Source organism: Taudactylus pleione, unplaced genomic scaffold (genome assembly GCF_031769625.1).
Source record: "Taudactylus pleione unplaced genomic scaffold, aTauple2 ptg000179l, whole genome shotgun sequence".
Taxonomy (NCBI): domain Eukaryota; kingdom Metazoa; phylum Chordata; class Amphibia; order Anura; family Myobatrachidae; genus Taudactylus; species Taudactylus pleione.
Window position 1 is genome coordinate 16,406,731 of NW_028284581.1, and position 23,243 is coordinate 16,429,973.

Consider the following 23,243-nt stretch of genomic DNA (forward strand, 5'->3'; position numbering starts at 1 on the left):
GTACACACAGGCCCGCCAAGAGCAGCGTCGGGCCCAGGTAAAAGGGGCGTGGCCTAATTGCAGCAGGCATGGTCACGCCCCCTTCGGTAAAGGAAAAAAAAAAACAGTTTTGCAGCACCGCGAAGTGCTCTGAGTCCCCTCAGCCCGGCACATAACCAGTGGGGGGTGCGATCAGCTTGATCGCTTCCCGCACAGGCATAGGAGACTGCTGTGGGTGCTTCTTAGCAGCCAAGAGCAGTCTCCCAGTGCAGCCCGGCACACAGCAGCGTGTGCTGGGCTGCTGTGATGTAAGAGGGGAGGGGAAACGGTGCCAGACCCAGGCCCCCGCTGGGCCCCTTTAGCAAGCCCGGGCCCGGGTAATTAGTACCCGCTCCCCCCCCCTCTCGGTGCCCCTGTGTACAGACTGGCCAACGTGCATACGATATATCAGCCGTCCAATGATAAGTCGGCCAGTGTGTACCCAGCATAAGCTTATCAAAAGAGCCCAACCCATTGTTGTGTGAGAGTGAAAGATAATGCGAGTTGATAGCTTTAAGAATGTATTGATGGATTGGTAGTATCAAGTTTGCCTATAGGCTACTAATAGATTACATGTCAGATTGGTACCACCTAGAGGCGGATATAGAAATGCAGAGCAATGAGAGCAGACTGCGCACGCTCAGAAATGGGCACATCTATACTTACAACTGAACAGACAGAACTGGGCGCTCTCAGTGAGGGAAAGTTCAGTGAGAGAGAATTCACACAAATGTGTCCCAAGCATTTCTGGACCTAAGCAAAAATATGCCTGTTGTATAGAGCAAGAGCAGGAACAAGTGCTCGCTGATGATGATAATGATGACATGCAAACCAAAGGCACATGCACATGATTCTGCATATGGGAAAATATGTTTTGCGTTTTATTTAGCAATGTTTGCCCGAATAACTTCCAACTCCACATCAGCCCCATCATGTCTAATCTATACAAAATTAATAAATGTAAATAGATTTAGGTTCGTCTGGCAAAGTGTAATGCATTTATATGGATACAGAATCAATGAGATGTGAATATGAAGGAATTTCTATACGTTAATGCCCTGCTGTAGGATTTCATCATTTGAGGCTGCCAGATAGTGAAATGATGTGCAATGTATTTACAGAACATCACCAACAGGACATCAGGTTTGGGACTGTTTACCGGTTTAAGGCCAGGTATTTTTGGGCACTGGACCTGATTCAGACCTGCTCGCTAGATGCGTATGCAAATTCTGCAAAGGCAGGCGATCGCACGGTAAGGCATTAGCAAGCCCACTATGTCTTGGCGTGCGATAGCTTTGTGTATGCAGACGCCTACCAGCCTGTATTAAGATGCCCACTTGAGCATGTAATCTCCAGGAAGTGTATGCAACCATCGGTAACATCGAGTACCATCAGATGTATTTGCAATGCTTGTGGTTGACCATACCCTACCGCAAGCACTGCGAGCGCTTCAGTGTAAAATTCAGCCAAGTGACGTGTACTATGACGCTTCCTCTTAATTATGTATGCCTTTGAAACGGCGTGAAGACGCTCAGGCACGCCTGCGTTCTCACCTCCACTCCCCAGTTTCTAGTGGCCAGCCCCTGTCACCATCCACAAACGGCTTCTCCTGTCACTCACTCAGCAGGACTGTCTATGCGCAGCGAGCGAACGCTTCTCAATCATTCACACTGGTTTGCGCACGCGCACTGGGATGCGTAGGCATGTGCACAATGCAAATATCTGCAATCTGCGTGCGAACGCTACTTCCTAGAGAGCAGGTCTGAATCAGGCCCGCTGTGCTTGCATTTCTAAAAGTACGTTGAGTAATAAATATAATGCATGCCAAATACAATGCCAGTGGGTGTAGTGACAACTTAAACACTGGGCTATACTTGGTATTTGAGGATATGAGCCTGTTTCAGAGGTGCACGCAAATCCCATCGTGACTTTGATTTTTTTATGCAGCGCTTCTGCGAAAATATGATAATGATTTAGCTGATGTTTTGTGCACCGAGATGCTCACCTCTGACATCTCACATCCGCCTCTTGCATACAAAAGACAAAAACATCGGGAACATCTGAGCAACTCTATGACGCTGGGGCCTCTGTGTATGAATTTGCTGAGGCTCACTAAGGCACACCCAGAAAACGGTCCCAACACGTCTGCATTTTTGTAGCTCTGCCACTCAGTTACTTCACGCAAATGCTGATGACTTGTCACTAACTTTGCGAAAAAAGGCCTGGTGTGACCACCGTCTCTAACCCATTGCCACAGGTGCGTAGTGCTGCTTTAGTGCATGCACAGTAGCAAGAAAATTAAAATAAATTACTCCACTGCATCTGCCATCAATACTGCATCCACCGCTGAATCATGCCCTATGTCCCTAATGAGCATGCGTAACACTTCTGAAGCACAATCGCCCTCCCCTCGTCCTAAAACACCTTGACTTGCTGCACTCACCAGAGGCAGTTAACTCTGCTACATGCAAAGTCCATATATAAACATGCTTCTCAACTTTTTGTGAGTTGGGATAAACATGCCAACTGTAGGACAGTGGCACAGTCACCTCAAATCCGGAGAAACATGTGGGCAGTAATGGGGGCGGGGGCAGACGGGTAAGGTCACTAAGCCCCACCCCCTCACTGTAAATTACCACAAATACTGCATATTTAACTTAACTAGGGGGCGTGGCCAAATGGCACGATTCTTATAGAAACGCATCATTAAGCTTCGCCCCCTACTGGCCTGACCGGTCCCCAGGAAAATCCTCCTATTCTGCCCACTTCACTAGGAAGTGGGCAGAATGCAGGAGAAGTGCCTACTCGGGGGTGCGGGGGGTTACCCGAAAAATCTGGAGCCTCAGTTCCCGGGAGAGTGGGCAAGTATGCCCTTACTGTAATTTCCACTAAATAAATGCTTAGTTTTAATTTTCCAAACTCTAATATGGATTTCTGTTTATTGGTTCACTTTATCATCACAGAAGTCTGCAGAGGCAAGTGAGCCTATGCTTCTGTAACTTATGCTGGGCATACACTGACAGATAAAATGGCTGTCGGTCTGGCACACAGTGTATCTGGCAGCCTGACACCCAGCCGATGTCATAGACATACACTGTAAGATATGTCAGAGTGTATGGCACCAGATATATGGCTTCCCTCTCCCTAGAGAGGAGACATTTCCCCCAGAGGTGTATTTATAATGGGTGCACACGGGCCCCAGGGTCCAGGGGGGCCAACACATTTTCCCGCTCTTAGTGCATGCGCAGTATGGAAAAAACGGTAAAATGGCTGCTGTATCATTTTCCTGGTGACCTGCACATGCGCTGTAGACTCATACTAGTGCCAAGAGTCTACTGCTGCGGCACTGCGCTCAGTGCGCTGCCGGCCGCCAGAGAGAGAAAGGGGCATACACTGCTCAATCTGGCTGACTTGCAACTTCAAAATATCACATCAGACAGACCTGATGGACAGTTCAGCATGCCCAACCGATCTACATTTCCAGATTGGTTGTGCGTATACACAATACAGTTATCTGGTGGATCGCCCTTAACATTGTATAGTGTATGCCCAGCAACACACATACTGTGCTATGACTTATGAACCAACATAATAATCCAAAACATTTCTAGACGTGCAATAAAAAAGGCTTCATACTCAACAGTGCTGGGGCTTTGGGTTGGATTCTGACCGGAGGGCTAATTGCATAGACATTGTCTGTTCTCCCCATGTTTGCGTGGGTTTCCTCCAGATGATCCAGTTTCCTCCCATGAGCCAAACACATACTATCCACTGGGGCAGGAACTGACGTGTCTGAATACAGTCTTTGATTGTACAGTGCTATGGAATATGGTGGTGCTATATAAATAAAGGATAACAACAATAATTTATCATATGACTGTAAAAAGTGTAGTTCGTACACCATTCCATAGATATACCCTTTAGACTAAGTAGCTAATCTGAGTTGTTTTACAAGTGAGCACATTAATTTATTTCTAAAAAAAAAAAATAACAATAATATTTATTATAACAACAACAACAACAACAACACATACATACCTGAGAGTATGTTAGATAATGCAACCTATCTTTAAAACACTAAGTGACATTTAGGGTTACTAAATGGTTTACAATAAGAGAATAGTTGCCCTTTGAGAGAACCTTACACTGAGATGACTGTTATAAAGCTGTGGTGTCCTGTACGCTTTCCTAGTCATATTACAGGCTGAATCACTTGCTTGATAAGCCACCTTCTAACCCTGTTTTGTTTTTTATTCCTGTGACATCATATGGATTATTTTTTTACAACATACACTGGTGTGACATTACAAACACTTCCAAACAAACTGGCAACTCTGCGGCTTTGCAAAGTATTTTTGTCATCTAATCCATATTTAACAAAGGGATGGAGGCTGCATTTTAGATACCCTGTAAATAGACTATAATTAGAGTTTCAGCTCTGTGCAAATGCATTTTAAGTCTTGTACGCCAGGAGTTCCTTCCATTCAGTACATGCGGTACTCAGCTTGCCAGGGGTGTTAATGGCAGATGGCAGCATCCCACTGTGGAACGACTACTAAGCCACATGCCATTTGGTGAGTTAAATCAACATCAATTTATCAGTAACAGAATCGGAAGGATGATTCAAATGCTGATTGTCAGATTAAAGATAAAAGGGAACCATGAGGGATATTTGTACATGAGATCCTAAAAGTAGTGTAATAAACCCATGAATACTGATATATTGATCAGAAATTAAAGGTAACATATGGAGTCATTTTTTATTATTACTATTATTATTATTATTATTATTATTAATAATTTGTATAGCACTTTTCTCCAATAGGATTCAAGGCGCTTTACAGATAGATGGAGGTCACTGCAGAAAAATAAAAAAAGTCGCCCCAACACTTTATTCTGTCACATGGTTTAAGGCTCCATTAGTGCAATACTCGGATATCAGTATACAACGTTGACCAACCAAAGTTTCACACAGTCCTGATTATGATCAGGATCTCTGGTCATTTGGGCCCAAGCATGCAGTAAAATAAAAAAAAATTATGTGGAGAATGAGAAATTGTTTCTTCAAATAGTTGCTTTTATGGCCATATTAATAAATCAATGAGCCAAAAAAAAGGAGTACTTTATATTTAACCTCCTCCAAAAGTAATACCACTGCCCATGTTTCTTGCTTCCCCAGCTGTACAGAGCTCTACTTAAAAAGTATGGTATTATAGGAAAACATGATTTCCCACACAAAAGCTGTACCCATACTGGTAATACAGTCATGGGAATATCTGCATGGCTAACAGAGAAAATTGCTTGCCCCATCTTTCAGTCTCTGTAAGAAAACATTATAATAGCACTAGTACAATGTAATTAATTTTGTTGCAATCATTTCATGGTCTCAGCCCCAGCCACTTCCAACCTTCTGCTCTAGAAAGTGGTAGAGGGTTCGGTAATTTAAACTGCCAGCCAAAGTCCGTGGTTAAGTAGCCAGAAAATGTATTACAATTTCATAGCTTATTGTTCATTTAAGATTAAGATTTGACTTCAAGTGTTATTTTCTGTATACCTAACTCCAATATTAACGCATTGTTTTTTGCTCTGGGTGAAGATACAAGAAATGCTGCCCATGTATGCTGTAATATTGCAACTGATTACATTGATTATGGCCTGAAAACGACCATGCTAACAGAAGGCAATACCACCCAAGTCTAAAGACAATTGTAGCATGATTATAGGGCATGTACATAAGTCAGAAACGTAAAGCAGATGGACCCAACCAGCCAGGATGTGTGGCATTCTGACCAACCTACAGGCTCTGATGACACCATAAGTGATCTAGCTACTCTGCCCAAGGTACCAAACAGCTGGATTTCTTAAAACCCAGTGGTGGAACTACTGCATTGCAAGGAATACAAGGCTATAGGTCTAGACAAGAGTGGGGTCATGTAGCAGCTGCACTCCATGTAATTCCACCACTCTCTGCACCCTATATCATATCAGCACTCAGCCAATTGCAATGAAAAGAAACGGGTTCACTGCACACATGTGTAGCTTAGAAGATGAGAGTGGAGGCTGTGGTAAGACAAACTGCAAAACTGGACCCCCAATCTAAATTTTGCTATGGGGCAGTGATGTTATGCTCTGTTTTTGATTACACCTTAATCTCAGAGCAACATGATCGGCCCTTGTGAGGCCAGCATAAAAGATCCAGTAAAAAAAGTTTCTCTGACAGTAACATACAGTAAATACATATATATATTTCCTACTGCCCTTCTATGGAAAGGTATGAAAAGAAGACGTGGACAGAGGTTAATTCTCATCATCAAGTAGGCTGGGCAAGACATGCAATGCTCATCACACCCCTGTTCAGCCGCACATTGTGGAGGGACGTGATGGAATATTTTGACTAATTCCCATCCACTTTGCAGGACAGTCTATGGGTTGTTATTAGAGATTTAAAGGCAAATATTTGTATTAATAAGCAGATAATTGATAATAGTATGAATGGAAATCCATTACATTTTTATAAAGAAAATATAATCCTTCTGTCTTTACACCATAATATACCAGTATGTATAGCAGCCAAAAATTAATTCTGGGTGGACATCCATTACTGAATCTGGAAGCTTTGTCCATCATGTAATCTGATCATGACAATGACCAATAGAATGGTAGAAGTGTGCCAATTTATATCCAACTCATACACCATTGGACCAATATGAAAATAGTTTCAATCAGGCATATTTTTCTGTGGTCAGAGTATATGCAACTCCACATATATTATATATTCTGTAATTCACAAGTCTGTACATTTATGTGCCCTGTAAAGGGGTGACAGTACAGTTTATAATTTAAATAACCATTAGATCTAGGGTATAGGAGCTCCAAACAGCTGTAGCCTTGTTCTGCATTAGCCTTTGGCTAATCGTGGTAAGACTGGACATCTATGGCGGGTACACACTAGACTATGTGTGTAGCCAGCGACGGCATAATAGATCGGGTGTCCATACACACTGCATGATATGGTGTACGACCGCCTGATATATCGTTCCCCCACTGCTTCCAGAAGCATGGTGATGGGCGCCGGATCTGCCTGCACTGCAGGCAGATCTGATACGATGAACGGCGTACAGGAGCGCGCAATATTGCATACACACTTGACAATGTGGACGATTTGTCGTTCTGATTTGCCTCAAATGACAAATTGTCCAATATATCGTCTAGTGTGTAACCAGCTTCATAATTTTCATAATAAATAGTTATACTATGTAGCAAACATTTACCAGAAACCGCAGCTCATATAATGTAAATTGCTGAGTTGCAAAAACTTAAGTGGTACTGTATACAAACGTGAAGCAAAGTTATACATGTGACGGCCAGGGCTTCACAAAGGATATCCGCGATTATTACTCACTAGGCGCAGTATTTCTGACATTTCTTTTGAAGTCATATCAGATAAAGATGGATTCCCAACTGAGACCCAGCATTGTTCCTCAAAACAAATACTGATTAGTCTCCCATATTTGTGGTGACAGTAGCACATCCATAGACATCTGACAGCTGGAATAGGCAGTGAAACACTTATATAAAGTGGTGTGCCTGTGCCTTTTATAACTTTACAACTTAGGCCTAAAGGACTGGGGGAATAGACCATATATGAAGGAGACATTCTACATTCCTGATGTCTATACTTTGGGAAGATTTTCCCATCACGTTGCAGAAACATTACAGACTCGCTGTTCAGTTTGAGACACAAACCTTTAGCTATATTTCCAGATTGCACCGAGAAGCAGACTAGCAACAGAATAAGGTTTGTTTTTCTTTTGATCCACAAGTTATTTCATGGGTGAAAGACAGTGAAAGACTCTACCTTACATAAATAGATCACTGCATGAAGCGTAAAGATCCAGGGAACCTAAATAAGTATTTTTTTAAGGAAACCAGTACACACTAGTATAGCCATAATATATACAACACAAATTAAAGTGAATGTGATTGGGCAATAGGAAACTTATCAACTCTTTACAGTTACCACTATAAAATGATAGTAGACTAATTTTAAACTTGGCTCTAGTGAATGTTATCTAAACCTTGTTCAACACTTTGCTTAGGTTGAAGCCCTTGTACTATGTTGTATGAATATATAATTTATTTAATATTTTATAGATGCACAGATTGGTACTTTTCAAAGAGTCAGTTTGATACCTATGTAACTAAAAGTTATTACAAACTTTTACTGTGTAATAATAACAATAAAAAATAATAATTGTTACATTTATGGTACAGCTAGGATAGCAAAACCCTGTATATGCAAAAAATAACTAACTTGATATAAGTGTAAGAAACTGTGCAAACTGTTACAAAAAATGCCATAAGGAACAAAATTACATGAAAGCTAAATATTTTTCATTTGTTTTTTTCCCACAGGAAACTAAAGCTTATTACATGTACAACCTAAATTACCTACAATGCATGTAACCCAGAATTCTTGATATTACCCCCCCAAAAAGAAATAACTTCAAAAGTGTGCATACTGGTCTAAACTATTATTATTGTAGGTAAACGAATCACCGTGAAACTTGTAGGTAGTGAGTGCAAATCGCCCCAAAGTCTTTTCTCCCCATCCCACGTGACTTGGTGTCCTCACACCCAGCACTGCCTTGTAGTGCACCACTCACACTCTGACCTGCCACACAGCCACTAGTGAGAATAGATGAAACTATCGCTAGTGACGTGGAACTTGGGATCCCCTGAAGGGTAACATAAGTTTGGACGTCCAGTACAAGTGTGAAGGTTACAGATAGAGAGATGTCAGTGTGGTGTGATTCTCCCTGCACACGGGGGGTTACGTGACACTAGTGGGGTTGGTACGTGAAACAACTGCCTCATCCACAAACCTCTGTCCTCTCCAAGGTCAGCGCTCTTGTTATATTCATACTCGAAGAGATAGTCGAAGTCCAGCTCCGGGTCCTCCCCTGGTGCGCTCATGTCTCCCCGGCGCCGTGCAGTCAGTGTCCGTGTGCTGCTGCTCGCTCCTCCTCGCTGTGGGGACCTGTTGCTGAGGCTGCTGCTGCTGCTGGTCCCTCCTCCTCCTCCCTACTGTCTGTAGTGTAATAAAGTCCGCTCTCCAGCAGAGCTCCTCCTGCGTGTGACTGGCACAGACCTACTACTGCTCTCTCTTCCTCTGTATCTCCTCAGTGCGGCCGTGCCCCCCAGGCTGTGCCACTCTCTCACCAGCTTGTTCTGCCCCTTTATCTTATCGGTCTCTTCAGCTGCCCTATCTCACACACTCCAGATTATATGCATGTCTCACCAAGGACTAGTTATTATCTCACTGTCTGTGTCCACTGCCCTGTGTATCAAACACTGGGCAAGCCCACCCTCGCTACTGCCCTCACCCGTGATGCCACCTGCTGGTACCTGGGATGTCAGAGTGGCGTTGGGCACGGAGCTGTCTGGTTCTGAGCTATCTCTGCCTGTAACCTAGATCTTTTTATGGTTCCCAGCCCCTAGCATCCCCTGCCCCCTCACCCTCCCAATGTTGATGTTTCCGGGCTAGTATAAACACAGAGATCTGCCGTGCTGCTTCAGCTGGATTCCCTGGGCTAAAATAAACCTGTCAGCCCATGGAGCACATGGTATATACTAAGCAAGCCATATACCCCCCTGCACCAAGGCCTCATCTCTGTGACAAGAGCATACTGTCACCCTGGGATCCTTAAACAACTGCTAATTAGTTTACCCAAGCTACAATAAGCCTGTCTTCACGAGGCAGTGTAAATTAGGGTCATATTACACTGACAAGAGTCTCCATACATTTAACAAGTACCTGGCTGGACACTATGACAGTCTGAAATTATATTATATTGTTATATAATATAGCTTCTACATTACCTGAAGTTGCATGCTTCCCCCAAAAATATTTGGAGAAAAGTAAATGAGACGTTTGTTTAGCGAATAAGGCAGTACATAAGCAGAAGAAAGCAGTGTATATAAAAATATATCAGATTTGCTATGTACCCTAGCACCCCACAAGTGTTTGTGTTTAGTTGTAGCACCCACTAGTGCTAAAGAACGAATCTCACAGCTCTGCTGAGAGGACATCCCTAATACTCATTACACTTCTCATGGAGATGCTGCCAGGCTGCAAAATATTACTACTGCCCGGCTGGAGGAGCCGCTGCTACTCGCTGTTATCAAGAGGAATGTATAAACCTCATAGATATAACCTATAACAAAATATATATATATATATATATATATATATATATATATATATATGCAAACCAAGGTATTTTATTACTATGACAGTCTGCTAATTACCTTTGTAAAACACACACACACACACACGCACACTACTGCATTTGCAAATCTTTACATTGAAAGTGAAAATGTAACAGATTTGTTACACTTGAAGATTGAAACATTGTTCTATTAGCTTCTCCTTGGACACACCACCCTCCCTGTAACTGAGAGACTGAGGCATTCGCCTAACTATGTACAGTAACCTACTGCCTTATATAGTTACCTGATGTGTGACTGGACTGTATATGTATATTGTTAGCTTACACATTGACAGCAGTGTCTCTTGCAGAGAGTGTGTTTATCTTGAGTCTTAAAAGCGCTTAAAGAAGATATTGTAATATATACTCCCTATTACACTGTAGTAGTTCTAGTTTAAACACAGGCCCAAAGTCCGGTGGGAGGTCAAACTGTTATCTTAGCAAACCGTTACACATGAGTGTGTCAGTGCTGGATATAGTATGTATGAAGCAAGTAACATTTTGTGTAGAACTGGAGTGATCCCTTAGTTATATATCATAATGGCACATTCACACTGTTGCAGTACATTTGGCGACTCGTAGCACAAGGTATAGCATAAAGTGGAATTCTGAATTATTCCAAAATAGATTATACTCTTATAAATATTATTACCTTTATATCTCCCAGTAAGAATTACGTTACCGTGCATAATAAACGCACAACAAAATAAGAATATCTTGTAAATATTAAACGATGACTGCATTAAAACTTTAGATATGTGTTAGTTGGCAGTACTGTTTGTTGACAAGCAGCCACTCGATTGAATAATATACTTATTTTTACTGAAAATTCAACATCGAGACTCGTGCATCCCTTTAAAAAGTTAATTACCTGCCTTAGTTTATTAGAAGTACCTTCCAAGTATAACTTTATACGTTAAAATAGGTATTTGTCAAATAATCGTCTCCTTCAATACATTGGTAAATTGCAATGGCTTTGTTGCATCCGATACTTATTTTTTATAGCAGTTGGTATTGGTTCAATTAATGATGCGCCCAACATCTGAATACATGTTTTAAGCAATTACAATAGGTTTAAACAATGATGCACTGAACCAATGTGTGAACAGCAAATCGTATTCGGGTAGGAATTTGAGGTGGATTAATCCAATATAGCATGAAAATAACTATTTTGAAACGTTACTGTTTCAAACTCATTAGAAAATATATTACTACAAGTGATATATATTCCATTTACACATACTGACAGATATTTAGATAATATTTACTCAAAGCAGAGCAATACAAATCTGAAGAGAGTAACCCGAGGACATGTCCCATCATTTATTTTAACTGCTATTATATCTGGCCTCCATGACTTCCTGAAATTACACTGACTTGACTGTATACTAGATTATATTATGATTCCTTACCAAACCATTTCTAAATAACTTTGAAGATATCAGCATACATTTTAAAACACCAACATCTATTCATTCTTCTTAACCCTGTAAAGCACGGATATGTTGGCACGATAATATACTTAACCACAGGGACATAACTATTCATATACAGTAAGTTATACAACAAATAATGCTGGCTTTCATTTACTCTAACTGCTTGCCCGAGCTGTGTTTTTATTAACAACGCAGCCACTATACAAACACTTGGCAAATACATGATAGCAATAGTCAGAATTTAATATCCAGCTGCAAAGTACTATATTCATCAACTAGCAACAACAACAAAAAATACATAAATTAGTTTATTTGAAGTTTGTACACAAATTTCCTGATATCCCAGCAACACAATCTTTCAGAAGAAAATGGTGTATGGACATTTATTACAAACATTGCATTGTCCTGAAGAAAACCACAGATATTTCCCAATATAATATAATTTCAAGTGACATAAAAATCACAGACAATACAGACTGATTCTTCAAAGTATTTTAACCATTATGGCAAAGATCTTACCTGGGCTAAATTAGACCTTTTTTATAATGTAAATGCTAAATGTATCTCTATCACTAAAAAAAAAAAAAGCTACCTTTATTGGTCTTTGAAGTTCTGTCTGTATTTTTCATGCAGTGATATACAACTTATCAATGGAAGAAACTGAAGTAGTTTTAATGACATGCTATTTACAATAAACGACAAACGGGACCAAAACACATCCAGAAACTTGTCCATATGTATAAGATCATTAAGATCTCAAACTAGAATCTGGTTCGTTTTAATGGCTATTTTAAACAAATAACCCATGACTCTCAAGCTCATATCTCCATACAGCACTAGAAAATAGCATTATTTTAGAGAAGATAGCCAAATTCATATAATATAATGTTTTGTAGTAGCCAGTGTGTAATATTTAAGAATGTAATATACTAGGGTTTAAAAAACAAAAAACAAAACCCTAAACAGATGAAAGGCCTGGAAGCTGTACTATCATGCACATTAGAAGTGTGTATATTGATGGTTACAAATGTGAATGTTTGCAGAACTAAGCATTTCACCTGGCTAAAGTCATGAGCAATGAGCCCTGCGTGTATGATTGTATAAGAAGCTCCTCTGTAATAAATCTCCCCTGACACGTGTACACTGCCAAATGATCTGCTCTCCTAGAACTGAGAGGGGAGCGAAATATTTGATTTGTAAAATATGGCATTCTTTAATTGACCACAATTCTCCAATCTTTTGGGGATTTCAGACATTGAAAGATTGCAGGAATGTTTTTAATTATGGGTGTGACTTAAAAGTGCTATTTGTGCTGGACCGATTAAATCTACAGTAGGACTATAAGTAACTAGGATGATTTCACTGCAAGAACAGCAACTTAGCGTATTCAAGTAAATTAGATGTCACAGGGTATATCAGCAGTGACCACATACAACCACTAGCCACCAATACACACCGCTATCTGAGCCAGGCTCAGACAGAGGAGGCACCTTCTGGAGGCGGAATCCCTGCCTAAGGATGACAACTGGTTGGGGGAATACCGGGAGACACCAGAGAGATCCAACTGCTGCAGCTGCAGACTAGGCTCCACATCCAATGCACACCCCCTGTGTCCTGACTTATTCCCCGCAGCAAAACAGTTCAGCATCCTCTGTATAGCAGCACCTGTGCCTGGTGGATCACATACCCCCTGGTGTACACCTGCTCAGCACTCGGTGCTATGTCACTCATAAGACAATGAGAAAACAGCTGCAGGTAGGGACACGCTACACATATAAGCAAATTCAAAGACTATAGACAACAGTGTTAAATCATGATAGAAGGCACTGCTAAGTTCGGTTACCATCTAAATGGTTTGGAAGTGAATAAACAGCATCCCATAGTTTCCTATATTTGCTTTTTGCAAAAGTAACATGAGTTATAGGGATGCCACAGCTGTCAGTCTGTCTATCACTTATGAACTGACCTAATGCCCACCTTTGATAAGGTACGTGGTCTGTTCTCTACTTCCTGAGTGCACTACCCAAGTCACCAGGGCGGAGGAGAACAGCAGAGGCTGGGCAATAGGTACCAATAGGTAGTACATCCAAATAAACATCACAAAACAGAATAGTCTATACTCGAGAATCACTCTAGACTACCAACTGTGCTGTATCACAGACACATCACTATCCTGTATGGCATCGGTAATAATAGTGGCATACTGTATGCAGCTACTTATACAGCTATCAGACACATTCACACATGCAAACTGTTATCACAGGTAAGGTAACAAATAAACATCGGGATATATTCATTCATACTTATATCTCAAACACTCATAGGTATAATACTGGAGCCATTCAATGATACAAAAACATGAATCAATAGTAAATCTATATATAATACATAAACTAATATAGTTATAACAATCTGAGCCATTCAGGCACACGAGCACTGACATCACAGGCACCACACACTATTGGAAATGGTATATTTAGAGGCACGAATTAAGTCATTAGTAAACTGACACAACAGTGGTATATGCTAGCATAAATACAGCCATCACTGTCAGGTATGCACACAGATCACACTGACAATATATTGCATTTTCCCATATATTGGTATCACTGGTACTGAACTATTCAGGCATCACTGTCCGTGGGTATGTGCCACTCCACTGAGACTAGTGCATCTATCACTCCCTGAGAGACCAACGCATAGATCACTCAGGGTCATTTTCAAGGTAGTAGGAGAGATAAAATGCTGCCTAAGGAACTATTCCCTGCTGTGCTAGATAGTGGCAAATCAGCAGCTATGTACATATACTCCGCGGAATATTGCTGGCAGTAGTGACAGCTCTGACAGACAAGTGTCACTGTGACAGTTGCACAGAGTCAGTCAGAGTAGAATACATCACACATGTCACAGACCCGGAGCTCGGACTGTACCTTCCTCCGCCGACATCATGATGAATGGGAAGAAGGGCTGGAACTCCACACTGTCTCTGACGCACGTCTGGAACAGCGGACCGAGGGGAAGACTGGAAGGAGCGGCAGCTGCTACACTAGTGCGTGGCATCCACTCGGTGATCCGAGCAATTATGTGCTGGCTCTGGCTACCCCCGGACTTATTCTTTCCACCTGATGAGTCGCCGAGGTCTGAGAGAGACGGGGATCTGTCCCTTACTGCAAACTAATTATAACACTGTGAAATACTTTGCTATATTATTGCACAAGGTGCTCGAGATGTGTGAATGGATCCTGTCCAATGCCTGGCAGCATGCAACTTTGTTCTAAACTGTGCTTGTGCTAGTCTCTGACTCTGATTGTTGATGATACACTACAAAATCTGCAGAACTCAGTTTAGTTCTGCAGACAGGTGACAGTAAGAGGTGTTGCATTGGTACATGTGTGCAAATGTGTCTGTGTGTGTCTGGAGTGGCATGTACTAATAACAGGGAGTGAGTAAAGTCAGGAGTTCAGGGAGTTTGTGATTTCTTTCCCTCTCTGTAGCTGTTTGTGTTAAGCTGGGAGTTCAGCAAAGTCTCCAAGTCTCTCTCTGACGCAGACCTACTATGTGCCTGCTGCTGCCTTTTTAAAGCTGGAAAACACCCCCCATACACAGCAGCACCTTCCTCTGTCCCTCCTTCCTCTCCCTCTCCCCTCTTGTGCACCTCCCCCAGCCCATAAGGCAGTGACGTGCTGTTCCTCATATGCTGCCTGCTGTGAGTACTAGGGGAGTGTCTTGTACACTGTGGGTAAAGGGAATTAGGTTGTGAGTGTCACAAGTGAGGTTGTAGTTCCCCCTTGACTCATGCTGATTGATTTGGAGACTGCCGGGATCTCTGTCCTCCTCAGTTTGAAAACTGGTGCTGACCTCATAGGTCAGCAACCTCAGCTTAGTTCGTGTCTCGGAAGGGTTAAAAACCACTGGCGGAGATTATATGTCAGATTTATTAAAGTCTTCATTTTCAAAAGTATCTAGAACTTTATGTGCTATACTTATATCACAATGTCCTCCGCCATGCTGACTGTTGGTGGTTATAGTGCCTCTGTATACACTTTGCGGATAATACTGTGCCTTAATCTACAAATATATGGTAAAGGAACACTACAATAAATACAAAATAATAATAAAATAATAGTATGTGTGTATGTATGTATGTGTAATATTATGTATATATATATATATATATATATATGTGTGTGTGTTTTTTATTAGATATATATTTATAAACAAAACCTGCATGTTAAAGTAATCATGTAAGTCATAGGCTTCCCCTGCTGTGGAAATTTGGAAAAGAGGAGCTACTGGCAGGCAACGGAAAGGAAAATCCCATTCTGCTAAATTACTTACAGATTTGGTGGATTTCATTTCACATGCTGAGGATTGTTATTATTGTCATATACTGTAAATATCTGACTTTTAACTCTTGCCATATTAATCAGTGTCATTCTCACAATATGAAGCACTGGAGAACAAGGACCTCAATAGATGGATTTCTTAACTCAAAGAATTCCCAAAATAATAGCACTTTTGCTATACCATTTATCCCACTCATGCTGCTGGGCATGTAACAGGTTAATGTAGTTTGATAACTGCACTAGTACCTGAAAATCCCAAATACACCAAGGTGTCTGTTTGTAGTTATGAAATTATTTGCACTTAGTGAACTTTTCAGGAAGCTCCACTCCTCTGGGTTTTATTTGTCTTTGCTATGTTTTTGTATGGAATCATATACTACAGTTTTAGCTTGGTGTTATTTTGCCACTGTAGACAGACATCCTATGGGAGTAGTGATAGCCATTTAGCACATTTGTGCAGGAATAGTTGTGTTATTCTCCTCAACCATTATTACTTAAACAACCATTACTACTTTACTAATAGCACACTTCTTTTTCTGTAACATATGATAAGTATTACACATTTACTAAGCCATATAAAAAGAGACTTCTACAATATAATTGAATGATCATTTGTGATATTCGGAGATGGGTGCCATTTCATTGTGGCATTGGATTGTCTCTGGCCCTGTGCTTCTTCAAAGCTTTAATGAAAGATCTGTCATTTATAAACCTATTGCAAAAATAAGTGTCCCAACACCTGTCAGAATACCGGTGCCAGCATCCAAAGGTAAGTAACAGGGTTAGGGTTAGGCAGTAAGGGAGGAGGGTTAGGTTTAGGGTGCGGGGAGAGGAAGGTTAGGTTTAGACACTAGCAGGGGAGATTAAGTTTAGGCACTAGCAGGGGAGGTTAAGTTTAGGCACTAGCAGGGGAGGTTAAGTTTAGGCACTGGAGAGGGAGGGTTATGGGTAGGGAGAGTTGGAGGGTTAGGATACCGACCGACAGGTGTCGGTATCCTAACCCTATCTGCATACGGCAGTCGGGATTCTGACTGCCGTGAACCCGAGCGATGGCATTCCGTACCCAACCCCATGAAAATGCTATAATGATATCCCAAAAACATGTTCATAAACTTTTTGTGTATTTATCCGTGCATTAAAAAACCACTGATCCATTATTCATTTTGATTGGCTCACGGAATTTAAGCATCTCACTCACTCTGTTTCCGAGGAAGATCTAAATCTAACAGAACATTTCAGTATTGCTTCAGTGCAGTGATAGCTTTTCTAAAAATCCCTACTACTAATACTTTTGTTGCAAATTGATAGGGGCAAAACTTTATACTGCTGGGTTTCTCCTAGCAGTGCTACTGTGCATTCACACAGCGAAGTCCAAGGGAGGTGTAGGGATCCGAATGGATCCCTCTTCACAAACTCAACCTCCTTCCAATAGAAAGGCGTAGGCATACTTACAGTACCTACTCTCACGGAAGTCCCCCAGAAGTGTGCGTGGATTTCCTGCATTCCTAGTGAAGTTGGCAGGACTGGAAGAATAATACCAAAAAGCGCGGGTCAGTATGGAGGGGTGTGGCTAATATGATGGGATTCCTTAAGAATTGCATTATTTTAGTCCATCTCAGGGACCCACGATTCGCAGCATATTGCATAGATGGGGGCGGGACATAATGACGCGAAGAGCCTCTGCCCCTTGAGTGGTCATCAGCAACTCCTCTCTGGACTTCTCCCGGGGAGGAGAAATGAAAAGTTAGCAAGTATGGGAACGGGGCTCAGTGGGCTTTTGCTTTCTGAAGATGACATTTGTTACAACAGTTTTCTGAGCTTGATGAATAATCATCCCACACTAGACACTTCCATTCTGTAAAAGACAAAGAAAATATCCATATTTCCTGAATGTCACACTGTGGGTACTCAGACCCTCTTACCTAACCTGACTTTGCTGATTTACTGGCTGGCAAGTAATCTCAGGATGTTCCTGTTTGTGACAACTTCAGTATAGAGTTCCTGTGCTCAGGGCTGCATGGGCACTGCCATCTTGCCTGAGGTCAGCTGAGTTTATTGCAGCCAATTACAGGAGGGTTACTTCTTACATGATTCCAGGATCCAATCCTGATCCAGGGTGTCCTATATAAACCTTTCCCAGGGACATGTTTTTGGCCATTTTAACTTGGTTTCTAGATACTCTTGGCTCCTATATCTGATAACCTGTGCAGTTTCTACACTTCAAAGCACCTACAGCATCAATCTTCAGGTATGCATCCAGCATCCAGGTGGAGGGGATGCTGACACTTACAATACTGGCGTCAGAATACAGACGCCAGTCATTATACCGGCGCCAGCATCCCAACCGCCAGGATGCTGAAGGTAAGTAGCGGGGTGGGGGAAGGGTTAGATTTAGGGGTTAGGGTTAGGCACTAGGGCAGGGGTCAGGAAACATTTTTACCTTTTACCCCAAAATATATTTAGATACGCCGACATTACCCCCTTGATTTGAAAGGAAGGAAATCATATAGTAGTGCCCTCATATAATGCCCATGTAGTAGTGCCCCAATAGTTATGCCCCTGTAGTAGTGCCCCCATATAATGCCCCTATAGTAGTGCCCCCATATAGTGCCCCTTTAGTAGTGCCCCCATATAATGCCCCTGTAGTAGTGCCCCTGTAGTAGTTACCCCATATAATGCCCTGTAGTAGTGCCCCCATATAATGCCCTTGTAGTAGTGCCCCCATATAATGCCCCTGTAGTGCCGCTTGTACAAAAAAAAAGACACTTACCTTAATCCCCGCTCCTGCATCCGCCGCTATCCTGTCCGCCCGGCTGCTCCTCGGAACAATGGGAGAGACGTCATGACGTCTCTCCCATAGAGCGCATTAAGAGAACTCCAGCCTCCGGGTAAAACGGCGTTGCAGGGAAGGAGCTGGGCACCCGCTGGTAATACCATCTCAGCAGGCGTCTAGTGTAGAGCCTCCCTGCGGCACAGCCGGGCATGCATATGAATCATTATAGAATGATTCATATGCATACCCGGCTGTCCGTCCATTACCCACAGGATTTTTATTTTTAGCCCATGTGGGGCAATTTCACCCTGTTCCCCGACCACTGCACTAGGGGAAGGGTTAGGCTCTAAGGGGGGAGGGTTAGGTTTAGGGTGTGGGGAGGGGGAGGTTATTTTCAGGCACCAGGAAGGGAGGGTTAGGGTCGGTAGAGAGGGAGGGTTAGCATACCGACCACCAAGTGTCGGTATGTTAACCCTGTTAGAATCCAGGCGTCGGGATTCTGACTGCCTGGGTGTTACAAGTCCCAAGGACTGCTCAGTGCAAACCCCCTAGAACCCAGGCTAGCGAGCTCTTCTGCCACTAACAGCCACCCATTGTTCTCATAGAACTAAACACGTTCACCGGTACTTAATACTCGGGGTAGTAGCGGTTTGCACAAATAATCAATGGGATCTAGTGATGATGTGAGGAACAGGAAACAAAGAGTCAATGGCACGGCAAAGGAGCCAATGGTGCAGCTTAGGAGCTGATGATGTGGCTTGAGAGCCAATGCACAGGTTAGTGTACTTGAGTTGCGGCCGATGGTGCGACTTGAGAGCCGGTACACAAGTTGGTGTACTGGAGATGGGGCTTTGGGAGCCAATGGTTCCGGCTTAGAGCCAGTAGTAGAAGTTAATGAAATAGTAGTGGCTTTAAGAGCCGATGGTGCGGCTTAGAGCCGGTAGCAGAAGTTGATGAATTGTAGTGACTTTGAGAGCTGATGGTGTGGCATAGGAGCCGACGGTGTGGCTTGAGAGCTGGTACACAAGTTGGTGTACTTGAGTTGCAGCTTTGAGAGCCGATGGTGTGGCTTGAGAGCCGGTACACAAGTTGGTGTACTTGAGATGCGGCTTTGAGAGCCGATGGTGCGGCTTGAGAGTTATTACAAAAGTTGGTGTACTTGAGTTGTGGCTTGGGAGCCGGTGGCAGCACGGAAGCTGCTGGTGTGACTGGAAAGCCGATGGAGTGGCTTGGGAGCCGGTGGCAGCATGAAAGCTGCTGGTGTGGCTGGGAAGCCGATAACGTGGCTAGGCAATACCACTGGAGGACTAGCACACAATATAGCGAGAAGGCACAGAATGCTGACCATGCAGCAGAGCCGAGAGAACCAAAAGGAACGCTATATTCGGCGATGCGGCAAAAGGCCAGCGTGCACAAATAGGAGAAGGAACCAATCACGCCATTCTGTGGATAACACGTGACCTCCTGTGGCGTGCAGATCACCTAGCAACTGAGGGAACCGGAAACCACAGCATCAGGAGAGGGTAAACTGTCAGATGGAGACAAATCGTGACCACGACTTGTAACACTGGGTCCCATGTGTCGATATTACATACCGATTCCCAATCTGCAGTCTCTTGCAGTTTCCACACTGCAAGCATCCATAGCTCTACTCTGTTAAGCACCTGCAGCTGCAATTTGCAAACCAGAGCAATCCTGTCATTGCTACCTACTAGCCTGCAAACAGCTATCATTTGCAAATCTGAATCAGTACCAAACTACCCAATAGCAGGCAGGGCCGGCTGTAGGGGTGTTTGACCAGTGCGGTCGAACATGGACACCACCCATAGAGAGCACACCCCTTCCTAACATCCCGATTTCAGTGGCCCGCGGGTGGTCAAGTCATGAGGTTGGGGACCCGCAACGCCGCAGCTGTGTCTGAGTCTGAATGGATGCTGTGCGCATGCGCATGGCATCCATTCAGTGACAGGAGGGGGGCTGGTGGAAGCCCAGCTATCGAGGCTCCCCCCAGCCTGACGTTATTTGGAGGTGTGCTGTGAGGTTCTGGTTTTGTTGTGGACCCGGGGTGGTATCAGGAGCAGACATTGAAGCAGATTTAAAGGTAAATGTGGAACTTTTAATGAGTGGCTTAACAGACATGGGAATGGCAAAATAAATAGTCCAGGTATAGCACTAAAGTGCACTAGATAACTGTAGTGGAGTAAAAGGGAGAATGTCCAGAAAGTGACAGGCAGGAACAGTCCAGTATGCAGGTATGGTGAGCTGTAACAAAATGCAGGCAGAGGTAACGAAGTCCAGCTGGGTATAAGTGGAGGCAAGGTGCAGGGAAACAGCAGGTTCAGGTTCTCAGGCAGGGGAAAAGGTAAATGGAGGGTGCAGGGTAAGTCTAGCTGATACAGGTGCTCAGGCAATAGGGAAGGTAATTGGAGGAGGCAGGGGAATCCAGCAGGATTGGAGCAGGTCAGGTGAAGCAGGCTTAGGCAATGAAACCAATAGACAGGAACTCTCTCTCTCAGCCCCCATGAGAAACAGGTTGCACTGGCAATGCAAGGGAGCTCTGAACTCCCTTAAATCCCCAGTGCTCAGTCGTGACTGGTCAGAGAGGAGCATGTGCACAACAGGATAGGGCAACTAGGTCACCTGACCGGAGACAAGATGGCGGCGCCCATGCCAGAACAGAATGGAAGCACCACCAGGCCTAACCAGACCAGAGTGACAGCATGCCCACACGGAACCACGCACAGCCAATGCTCCCCACCAGGAACCAGCGCCATCACCAGATGCTCCTCACCATAGCGTCCTCACAGGTATTACCCGTCCACTACTACGCCGAGAAACCCTGGTCGTGACAGTACCCCCCCCTTTATGAGTGGCCTCAAGACACCTTCTAGGCTTTTCAGGGTGAGCCAAGTGAACTTTGTTGACAGGACTGGAAGCTTTGGACATCCTCAGCTTTGGCCCAACAGGAACAGGCACTGGAAACTGAAAACCCCTCCTGGGGTACGAGACTTGAGACCCCTTCCTGGGGTGTAAGATTAGAAATCCCCTCCTGGGGAAAGAAACTTGAAACATCCTCTCGAGGTATGGGGTTGAAAACCCCATCCTGGGGCTGGACACTCAGAAATTCCTTAAGGGGCTGAGGCTCTGGAGGCCTCCTTTGATGTTGAGACCTTAGAAACATCTTCTGGGGTTGAGGCTTTGGAGTCACCCCTCCTGGGGCTACAAAGGACTTCCCAACAGGCGGTTGCAGTTGTATCGCTGTCAAACCTTTTGCCCCAAGCATGGGTGTATTCCGTAGTGTTTCTAGACCACTATCGGGGAATAATGACTGTGACAAGGCATCGGTCTTTGGAAGGCAAGACCCTTGACATTCCACACTCCATGACAGAACCTGCATAGTGTTCCAATCAATTCTGGGGTTGTGCTTACACAGCCACGGGTATCCGAGTATGACTTCATGGGAAGTCTTGGGTATGATGAAAAAACTGATATGTTCAACATGGAGCGCTCCAACACGAACTAAAACAGGTTGAGTTTTCTTAGACACAGTTCCATTACAAAGAGATTTACCATCAATAGAGGTCCAGGAGACAGTATGATCCAAGGTGCTGCAGGGAATTTGTAATTTATCTGCCAAACGAGATGACATAAAATTCCCTGCTGCCCCTGAATCCAATAGGGCAGACACAAACACAGGGCTAGAATTAATGTCTAAGACAATGGACAAGACAGAGTCAATACGTTTAGAGGACAGAAGAATTGCTTCTAGCTGAGTGCACCCAGAACTAGCTAGAAACGGGACGCTCCCCGGCTTGCGGGTACAGGAAGCCACCAGGTGACCGGAGTCTCCACAGTATAGACAAAGGTTCTCTTTAAAGCATCTCTGTCATTCTTCATTAGAAAGACAGGTCTGATTTACCTGCATGGGTTCTTCCTCGGAAAGGGAGGAAGTGGGATGGGTAGGGGAAGGGAAACGCTTAGCTCTGTGTTTTTCATCTTGGCGCTCTCTAAAGCGTATATCAACTTTATTACAAAGGGAAATGAGATCACTAAGACTAGAGGGTAATTCACGAGTCACTAGATCATCCTTTAAATGATCTGATAGACCTTGCCAAAAGGCCAATGTTAAGGCTTCTTCGTTCCACTTGAGTTCAGATGCCAAAGTCTGAAACTGAATGACGTACTGGCTGACAGGACGGGACCCTTGTTTTAACTTCATAATACTGGAGGAAGCAGAGGAAGTTCTTCCAGGCTCGTCGAAAATCCTCCTGAATGTTGCTTGAAACTCTGGGTAATTGTCCAGAAGCGGATCTGAACGCTCCCAGAGTGGAGAAACCCATTCTAGGGCAGAGCCGGATAACAAGGACACAATGTAAGCCACTTTGGTTCTAGGAGCAGG

General features: G+C 43.4%; 1 protein-coding gene across 3 annotated transcripts in view; it reads right to left on the reverse strand.

Moving 5' to 3' along the window:
- Positions 1-9,003, reverse strand: part of NFATC1 (nuclear factor of activated T cells 1) — a 199,392-nt gene extending 190,389 nt beyond the window's left edge. For all 3 annotated transcript variants that reach the window (XM_088475900.1, XM_088475899.1, XM_088475898.1), the window contains exons 1-2: positions 8,904-9,003; positions 3,655-3,855 (exon numbers count right to left, since the gene is read on the reverse strand). In XM_088475900.1, coding sequence (XP_088332026.1) covers positions 3,655-3,855; positions 8,904-8,994 — 292 coding nt within the window. In that variant the 5' untranslated portion in view covers positions 8,995-9,003. The remainder of the gene's footprint in view (positions 1-3,654; positions 3,856-8,903) is intronic.
- Positions 9,004-23,243: the final 14,240 nt, after the last annotated feature.